The sequence below is a fragment of the Venturia canescens genome, chromosome 4, assembly GCF_019457755.1.
Source record: "Venturia canescens isolate UGA chromosome 4, ASM1945775v1, whole genome shotgun sequence".
Taxonomy (NCBI): Eukaryota; Metazoa; Arthropoda; class Insecta; order Hymenoptera; family Ichneumonidae; genus Venturia; species Venturia canescens.
The window spans coordinates 20,301,601-20,311,719 of record NC_057424.1 but is presented as its reverse complement, the minus strand read 5'-3'; the positions used below and the strand labels follow the sequence as shown (position 1 = coordinate 20,311,719).

The following is a 10,119-nucleotide window of genomic DNA, read 5'->3' as shown; positions in this document are numbered from 1 at the left end:
TTTCATAAATCGTTTTAGCTTGTCAAAATGTCTGAATGTGTTTCTTTTTATCTTCAAAAATCTCGTCAATTTGTTCTTCGGTTTTTTACCAACTTCAAGACACGAATGCACGTTTTTATTAAGGGAAAGTTATGGTGAATCCACTGTCCAATGGTTCTCAACTGTTGGTAAATCTGCGTGATTTTACCAGAAGGCCGATGAGAGCGTGTAACCATTGCGAATCGGTCACTCATCCGGGAAATCAAAGGCGTGCCACAAAACACAAAACACCCATCACTGATCATCCAAAGCTTCGTAGCTTTTGTTGACACAGGCGGAAATATTTCTGGAGTCTCGTGTTATTGTGCGATCTATAAAACCAACGTGGAAATCATTGTCGATGCTTCAAGCGTTCGTACCACTTTCATTACGTATTCCAGTCATACATGACATTCACTTTAGTTTCTTATCTTCCTGACTCCATGTTCAAATTATTGCAAATTTTTATCGTACAGGTTTTGTGAGTGTCGAAGTTTTTTTTCCTATCGTTTCCAGAGGTAAGTTTTTTTTATGAGATTTTCACGATAGTTCTTACCGCTGGAGGAGAAAAGAGCAGGCAATTAACGAAGAGTAGCGAATCAATCTGCGCAGTTGCCTTGATAGATGGATTCAAATGAATTTCTCGATTCCTATTCGAAGATCGTAACATTATGATGTGGATTTTATACGACGTTACAAATCTTTGGAATTCGATCATTATTCAACAAACTTTTCCATCAGTTTATTTCAGTCCGTTATTATTTCAGTCGACTAATACGCTGCGATGAAAATAGCTACATTTATTTTAACCTGGAATAATAATTCACGTGTTCCACGTATTTTTCATTCCTTTCTATACGTTTCTCAGCAACTGTAACTGTTAGATTAAACAGTCTTTAAGAACTGCTCGAGTGGACAGCCGTGATACGTCTTGACGTCCTTGAAAAACGTACATGGCTACGTCTCCGCATTTCCATTCGAAACCCTTGAAATTCTTACGGTGACGCGACAAACGATGTTGAATCTTTGCTTGACGAAGAAAATCTTCGTCAAATATGTGCATGGCGAAATGTTTGCAAAAATATTTTTTACACCCGCACAAATTCACTGAATCTAACAGATAACATTGCGAAATAGCAGACTTATTATTCCGTTCTTAGAACACTTCGATTGTTACGATAATTAAGGCCTTTTTTGCCACAACGTAAGCCCGAATCGCTGATTTTGTAACTTGCATTCCCAGAATCGTTCTATCGCTGCGCTCTCTAAACTCTTTTTTTATCATTTAAACTTTGTAAAAAAATATATTTGTTCGAAATGTTTGTTCGATTAACTTATTTTCTGAAAGACAAGACCAACTACGATGCGAGATGGGATATTGGAACACAAATTCAAGATTCAAATTCACTTTCAGAAATCCATGCATCTGATGACACGGTGACAAGTAAACAGCTGTTGTCCGCGTCAATATTTCCAGTGACAAACTTCCCACGTTTGTAATTAGTTTGCTTTCGAATAAATTTCATTGAAACGGCGCGAAAAAATGTCAAAATTCCATCATTTTATCGATTACTTTTGACAGGATGCTTCGTAATTTTTTTGTTCCATTATTTTGTATAGAGACGAAATAAAAGTAAGCGCATATCTTCGTCGACTTTTTTCTGAGCAGATTTATAAATATGGAGAAGAAAAGGAGCGAACTCACTGTTGAAACACCCAAAATTTAAGATACGGCAGAGCCGATAAGCATTTGGGCTTTCAAATTCCATCGATTAGTTTTGGAACTATGAACTCAAGGTTGTTAGAAAGACTCTGGCAATATTAGCGTTATAACGTATCGTCTCGAGGATTGGCGATGTTGTACGTGAGAAAAATGAGAGTGGGATGCGACGGAATATTTATCGAAAGTGGCCATGAAGAGGAACCAGGAACTTCTCGGGGTTAATGAACATCAATTCCGAACAGATACACAACAACAATTAACATTCGCATCTGATATTTGCAAAATAGGCACGCTTTTTCCTTCCTCTCCTTTCAATCCAGAATCGATACTTCCTCTTCCAGAAAACTAAATCGTTCTCCTCTTTCGAGAAATGAATTAAGATGTTTGTCGATGTGTTCGAATTCTTTAATAAATAATAATATTAGAAAATAGTTGATTTAAAAAGGTATGCGAAACGCAGATTCGATCGATTGTATTCCTGTTTTTCTTCTAATAGCGGGGAATAACTTATTTTCGTTATTTCGTGTCGTACTCGTAGCTCATTTTTCTCATTCTACTGCTGTCTCAACGTTTTTTTTCCACATCGTGCCCACTCTAAACTCGGTCCTCAAAAAAAGTATTTGCTGACGTACCAATGAATCCGACGCTTGAGCTCAATGACTCGAGCGACGAACCTTCGAAATACAAGTTTTTTAAATGAAATTTCTTATTATTGTTCAGCACAAAGGCTGTTTTCCAAGACATCGGAGATGAATTATTCCGACTGGAGGATCCAGAATAAAAAAAAACGATGGATGTCAAATTTTGATATTTATGCAGGGACGTTTATATGGTCAGATACAATTTGTCTGTTGATGAAGATTCTCGTCAGGATCCCATTGGAAGAGGAAAAACGAGAACAAATAATATTTCCTTTATGTTCATACGCTCTCAGATATTTCAGCCTTCCCACTCCTTCTTCTCCGACAATGTGCCCCACCATTCGACGGAAGTGGCTCTATTTAAAAGTGAAAACGCTGTGAAAGATGCGGTGTTGTATCGCACGCGATTTGTCCGCGGAATCTTGACGAGCAGTCGAGAGTCGATCTTGGGCCCGAACGGACCCCGAGCGAACGAGTCATTGAACCTCCTATCTCGGTCTCCCAACAGTATCTGCAGTTCTACGTGTTTTGTTATTTTTATTATTCATTTACATTACGCAGAAGGCGCTGACTTTCACCGAGATGTTGAGACAAACTTTTCTCGTTATCGCCGTGGTCCTCGTGCTGACCGAAGCCACGCAAGTCAGAAAATGCTCAAGTGGTGAGTTCGTGCAACTGAAAAACATCCACATCTAAAAAATATTAAATAAGTACCAGTAGCAATGAAAATCCATGAAAGATAAAAAATTTCTGTGGAAAAATTTTGTGTGACTCGTTTGATTGCACACGAAAAAGAAACATTTTAATCATTGAACAAAATCCATTCAGTCGAACAAAGTTACAGTAGTTTTCAACTATTTTTACTTTTCATGGTAAAAATTCGGTTAATTCGACGAAACAATAGTTGAATGAACTACATTTTTTCTCACGTCCAGATAAATTCGTAATATTTTTTGAAGAAAAATCACTCATCTTTCGAATCAATTTTCCATACCCTCGTTTGCCACATTGAAATTGAGGTTTTACAAGTAAGGTTAGTACGCATATAATGTTGTATCAGAAAGATGATTATATCGTAAAGTTGGTGAGCAAGTTTATGATATGCAGAAGTAGGGATTATGCATGTTATGGGAAAGCGATGATTCTTCGATACTGTTCCGCGAGGGACATAAATCGCGTGATATTATAGCCGAGAGTATGTGATTAATGTTGTTCAGAGAGGCCAAGTATATGCTATTTATTATTTATAACGCCGGAGATTAAAGATTCGTCACGAAGCTCGAGAGCATTTCTTGCCGAGTTTTTCATTTCTTTGGCTGCTTTTTCTCCGCTTTAAAAAACCGGCAGCTTCGACGTCGACCGTTCGGGATCTCTCGTGACCTATGCCACGTGTCTTTTTCTAATGAGCAGTCCCCGTCCGGGACGTTCACTTAATTGCAACAATTTGATTCCTGAGTAAATGCACGCCGAGTGCCCCTCGGGGCGATTTAGGTAGGTGGACATTTGTAGCGTGTGTCGCGTGTTTCCTCCACTCAAAATATCACGTCGTTACAAGAGGCAGCCTTATAATCGCGTAGAATTCACGAGAGAAACTTCTCGACTCTTTTCATTTGGGAAAAAATGTTTGTAAAAACTATCGTTTACAGCAGAAACGAGCAGCCAGTCGAATTCTTGACCTCACCGTTATCAACTGCGCTAGTTCTATGAATATTCCTTTTCCATCTCCACCCATTTTCGTCACATTACATGCTTTTTTCAGATTTCATAGAACAAATATCGTAGTAAGTCAAACGATCATTTGTTTTGCGATAAAACGGCGCTATCGGAATTATTAATGAAGGCTCAGTGTTGTCACATAAGAAATAACTTTGTTGCTGCTCACATCAGACGATGCTTACATTCAATATTTAGTTGAACTATCGAGGATTAATATTCTGAGTTGAAGAGACTGGACTCAGTGACTCGGCAACTGCTCGCACAGTCGATTGCTTTTGTTTTACAAGGTCCAATCCCACTGTACAAGTAGCAATAGCTAATAAAGTGGAGTATGTATACAGAAAATAGAGACACAACGGTATGAGACGAGGAACGGTAGTGCGAGCCTTTGAATAACGTTGAAGCAGAGGAGCGATCGTACAAACGGAGAGGAGACGGGTCTTAGCTGGGCTTTGAGGTGGGCAAACAAGTTCAAGGCAAGCGACTATAAATATTGCACGTTAATCGACGAAGACCAGTTCACCCTGGACGAGAAACAATTTTTATAGGATGCTATATTTTTAGATGCACCTACGGTTATTTTTATCGCTAAATAAGTTCATTGACACGTGAATCGAAGCAAAGTTAATCGTGGATTTATTTTAATATTTATCCGACCCGTCGACCCATATACGAAAGATGCAAATGCCATAAAAATGGAAAAAATAAGTGTCATCCGCGAAGCTGTCATACCTCAAAATTAGCAACTTCGAATTTCGAAAAACAGACCAATCGTATCGCAGAAACAAGTTTGACAATAGATCGTACGAAACCTCGACTGGTTTTCATATTAACATTCGCTGAATCGCGCAAGCAATCTTCGAAGAATATTGCGATATTGTATAGTTGATTATGTGGCATCAGCGATATTCGCATGGCAACTGCATACCGCACAAATTAATCGAGTGATCGCGTCGTTAGAAGACACATACGAAGCACCCGGTGATTTCACTTTTTTCTATAATCACCCTCGTCGCTCAACGATCAATACAAATCTGACATTATAATCATGCAGCTTCGCTTTGAGTAAACGATGAAAAAACAAATAAGTTAAACACATGTTGCTCTCATCGAGAGAATAATAAATGCATTTGCGTCAAACCGCAGAGCTCACGCCGTACTATTTACATAGAATCGTTTCGCTGCCATTATCAATAAGCTCGTTAATTTTTTCCTCAGCATTTGTAAGCGTTGTCACTAAAAAAAGATTTTCAATGAAAATGCGAGAGGGATATTGAGGTCCGAGCTACATGATACCGAGCGAAATCATCTTCACTCAGAAGACGAATGGAAATTGTACGATTTGATTTTTCAGCGAGGAGCTTCCAGAGCATAAAGACAGTGGACATAACGAATTGCGATAAAACGCCGTGCAAATTGAAGAAAAATACGAAAGTTGCGATCGTGGAGAAATTCATTCCAGACCACGACGTCAAGAGTCTGACGACTTCGGTTCACGCTCAGATACTCGGTGTCCCACTTCCTTTCATCGGTGTCGACGGTACGGATGCGTGTCCAAATATCTATTCGATAGACAACAAAAAGGTTGGATGTCCCTTGCAGAAAGACGTGGAGTACGTTTACAAAAACGAATTCCCCATCCTGCCTTTGTATCCAACGGTAAGAAAATTTCTCGATTTACCACTCCTCGGAGTAGCGACAGCACCATTTTTTCCATTTTCTTATAGCATTTTTTTGCTTCAGGTCTCTCTGGTCGTTAACTGGGCTCTGAAAGAGGGCGATAAACAAATCACGTGCTTCGAGGCACCGTCCAAAATCGTGTAGTCAACGCGACTGCGTAACTTTCAATTTTTTTCTAATACGACGCGATTCTCATTCAGCAATTCGAATGAAGAGAATCGAATATCGAGCTTTTTTATATCCGACGAATCCCTCGTGGATAGACGAACCACGAAAGCACTGTTCATCGAATCTTGGTTTTCGTGTCGAAAACGAAAAGCCGCCGGGCGTATGCGGCCTGATTATTTAAACTAATAAATAATTATTATTGTTATTATCTCTATTTATCAAATTTTATTCTTTTCCGAGTCGTTCGCTTCAGAAAGAAATGAATCCCCGGACTTGTCGCGCTTCATATCGGACGAAGAATAACCCGATTGAGTCCAATCGATAAGGTTGTAATCGTTGCACGTCTCGAGACCTGGCGACCTCTGTAGACCCTCGATCAAACATACTCAAACGCGTTTCTCTCTCGGTACCGTAGCCACGTTTCTTTTACCTTTTGATTTCCGCACAGACGATTTTTCTCTAACGTACTTATTTGGGCATCATTTGGCAGAATAGAATAAATCGATTACACCATTACGAATTCTGGGAGATTCAATGAAGGCTTAAAAACTAAAATGGGGTTGCAATAGATCGAATATTAACATTCGATTGATTATTTATGATGGGATAATAATATTTTCACAAAAGAGAATTCTTGATCGTAGCTGACGTTGAACATTCGAAATATAATTATGACTTTTTAATCGCCGTGACGAACGTCATTAAGCGTGAATATAAAAGAAATTGTGTTAACGGTTTTTCACACGATTGGCTCCTCGTGTTGAATTCCATTGAATACAGTCATAAATTTCGATGATAGAATTCGAGCTTTGTTTGTTTTTTATATGCTACTCGAGAGCTTTTCAGGCAGCCACAAATGAATCAATCCATTGATCAATCTCCTCTCTATGTTTATTTTTATCATCCACCTCCGAACGGTATTTCGAAGCTTATCAGAATCGAGCTATCTGGTAGTGTCCACCCTACTCGTTTTATAGCACGACGAGGCATAGTTCAGGGAGAAGCGAGAGGCGAGTGAAGAAGAGAGAAAAAAGAGAGAGAAAAGAGAGAGAGAGAGAAGCGAGAGGAAAAGAGAGCGCATTTGGCGGAAGCTCCCTCGTAAAAAGCCAATAAATACCGTCGGATAGGGTGAACCCTTCGTCGGAACTCTCATCGCAATAGCTTCAGCCAATCGTTTACTCCCGTCGAAAAACGCGAATGCCTCTGCAGTACTTCGGTATTCTTAGCGTATTCTACAAACTCGCAGCATCGAGAATGGATAACGCGTATCAACTCTATACTCAGCTCTACGCCCTGCGATACCTTCCAGAGCAATAATCTCTTTTGTCTGACTCTTTGGTGAGCGACGCCGAATCTACTTACCGAATACTATTCTCCATGTTTTTCGAATCGGTGAACAATACGCTCTTTTTTTTAAAAACCAATCGATTAAATGTGCTTTCACTAAAGTACACGCCTCTTTTCTTCGTTACTAATCCGCTGAAGGTAGGAAGAGCCATTCGTTCTTGCGAGTTATAATAATAGATTTCGAGAAGACTTGGTCGATTTGAAATTGACGTTCGTCGAAGATGCGATCAACACGGACGAAATACGATCAATGTGAAAACTCTGTTTGCAAAAATAGTGAAAAATGAATGTCATTGAATGAGACGATATTATTGTGACGGAAGAACGCGAAGGATTTATTGAAATCGAACATTAAATATTACAAAAATATACGAATATTTCCGTGGAATTGAAAAGCCAGAAGGTTCGAAATTGGGGTCAGTTATCTGTGCAATCATTCATCCGAATATGAAAGAAAAAAAAGTATAATAACGTGAGCTTTGATTTGAAAAGGGGGAAGGTGTCGTATGTAGCAAAAGAGCTACGTACTAGGACTGGTGTAAAGAGCCAGAGACTGCGAGGTCGACGCCTCGTCATTACGACTCCGTTTCGTCATGGCTCGATCGTCGTAGTGGCTTCTCTCGTATGTGTCTATCTAAATCTTGCTTCGTTGAGATCCTCATCGCAATGCAAGCGGACGAGGAAGCGAGCGAACGAGCGAGGGAGAAAGGTTTGGCATTTCATGGACTCGCACGCAAACTCGTTTTCTACCCCTCAAGCTCGTACTATCTAGAACTACTCTATGCCATATTGGTGGCGTTGCTGTGTCACTCAAGAAAATATACCTCCTAGAAACGAAAAGAATGTGTAAGTCTCTCACTCTCTTTCTCTCTCTTCCTCACTTTTTCGTCCTCTTTATTTCTGCATCCATGTTTTTCTACTTTTGTTTTTTCCAAGTATTCGATTTCAAGTCTAGCTTGAACACTGTCGCATTCCCTCCTCGTTTTTCTCCTTCTGTCCTCATATTTTCTGTTCCTTTACATATTTTCAGCAGTATTCATAGATTCTTCACTTTTCCTCAGCGTCTGACCTCCTCTTACTTTTGCCTATTTTATCATTCACTTTTTTCCAGCACCCTTGTCATTCCTTCGCTTCGATTCCATCGTCATTTGTCATTCACTTTTTCCAGTTTTTTCTCCCCCCCCCCCCCCCCCCCCCTCATTACTATCATTCTCTTGGTACTAGAAAATTTTTGATTAAAATTTTATGTGAAAAGGGTGAGTGAAGAAGTGTTCAAGATCAACGTGACTTGTGCTGTAACCTGCAAGGGCCTCTGACTTTTACACGGTCGCATTTTCTTCCATTTTTTTTCCTATCTCCGCTATATGTTTTATCCACGTCTCTATGAAGAAACCTCACTTCATGCACTGTACACATATCTTCTCATTCGATGAAGCCAACCCCGCGACAGACGAGAGATCCCGAGAACGTTCGTCTCCCTTGATGTGCCGCGCACTCATACGTCGACAGCTGAGAATCACCCAGAGGTCGACTTCGATGCTACAAGTATTTTGCATATGCGCTCTCAGCCCATTTTTTTCTCGCGTTTAAAAAATGTTATGTACTTTCTACGACTACTTATGTTGTCACTCTGGTATGTATACGTGCGAACGACTCTTCCCACAAGTGCGCTTCGAAGAATCAACGTCAAAGTATGCAACTGCTCGTGCGAAAAAAAATCGAATCGCATGCTACGTTCATTCGCTCACGTTTCTAAACTACTCTTGTTCCCCCAGCATTGCCCCTGATGCAGATGCGCATTAAAATTCACTTCTTTCAGTGACGCGAATCACTGTAAATAGTGTCATCTACTCGTTCATTGATTCGTCATAAAAAATCTAATTCGTTCTCAATATTAATCGTTCTCGCTCATCGCCGTGAGTTCGCATCAAAGTTAAGGGTCAATGGGCAACACACACGCAATCTTAAACCGAAGAATACAACAATAAGAGTGTAATGTACACGCGGCGAGTTACAAGCTTTAGTAAGTACCTGATTTCCGGTCACGAAGGTGTACGCAATTGTTCTATATAATCGACTTGCGAACGTTCCCGTTCTGCTTAATGAGCACGTATGAAATAGGAGCCATTCAACGACTTAATAACACACGAAAAAAAATGATAAGTCATTTGAATATCTGATGCCACTCATTCGCAGCAATTACTAATTGTGCTACTATAATCAACGACGATTCATTGTACCAAGTATTCTTTGATTATGTGACGGGAAATAATATGCTCAATCGGCTTCATTAATTAGCACGTTGAATGAATATTGCAGCATTCATTTTTCGAGGCTCCGGTTCCATTAATCTCCCTCCCGGGTTTACCTGACATCGGAATTGGTCTACTTTTCAAAAAAAATGTAGATATGGACGTCGCTCATTACGGTACTGGTGCTTGATGACAAATGGAGCAACAGTGGAGATTCCGCAACGGGATATTTTTTCATACTTTATTTCTGCTGCGGGATAAATAATGACGAGCATATATCCGCGAATAAATTCCTCGGTGCGACGTATGCCAATTACAGCAATTGGCTATATTTGTCCAATAATATGATGCGTACAAACGCCCAAATTCGTTATACGGGTCAACCCGAAAATCCAAACATGAGAACAATGTACACTGCCACTTTGACCACAAATATTTTGTTGCAAATATTCTGTTCATGAACATTATTTTCATCATGGATATTGCGTTCACCTTGATCATTCGTTCCTACGGATTGGAAAATTTGGGAAGTTTCTATATTCAACGAACGTGAAATTCTTTGAGGAAAATCAGT

At 39.8% G+C, this 10,119-nt stretch overlaps 1 protein-coding gene across 1 annotated transcript; it reads left to right on the top strand.

The window, feature by feature from the left end:
* The first annotated feature begins 2,759 nt into the window (after positions 1 to 2,759).
* LOC122409296 (Niemann-Pick type C-2b) lies at positions 2,760 to 6,160 on the top strand. The gene is made up of 3 exons (XM_043416753.1): positions 2,760 to 3,043; positions 5,453 to 5,757; positions 5,842 to 6,160. Exons 1-3 carry the CDS (start codon positions 2,965 to 2,967, stop codon positions 5,920 to 5,922), a joined length of 465 nt encoding a protein of 154 aa, XP_043272688.1. The 5' UTR covers positions 2,760 to 2,964; the 3' UTR covers positions 5,923 to 6,160.
* Positions 6,161 to 10,119: the final 3,959 nt, after the last annotated feature.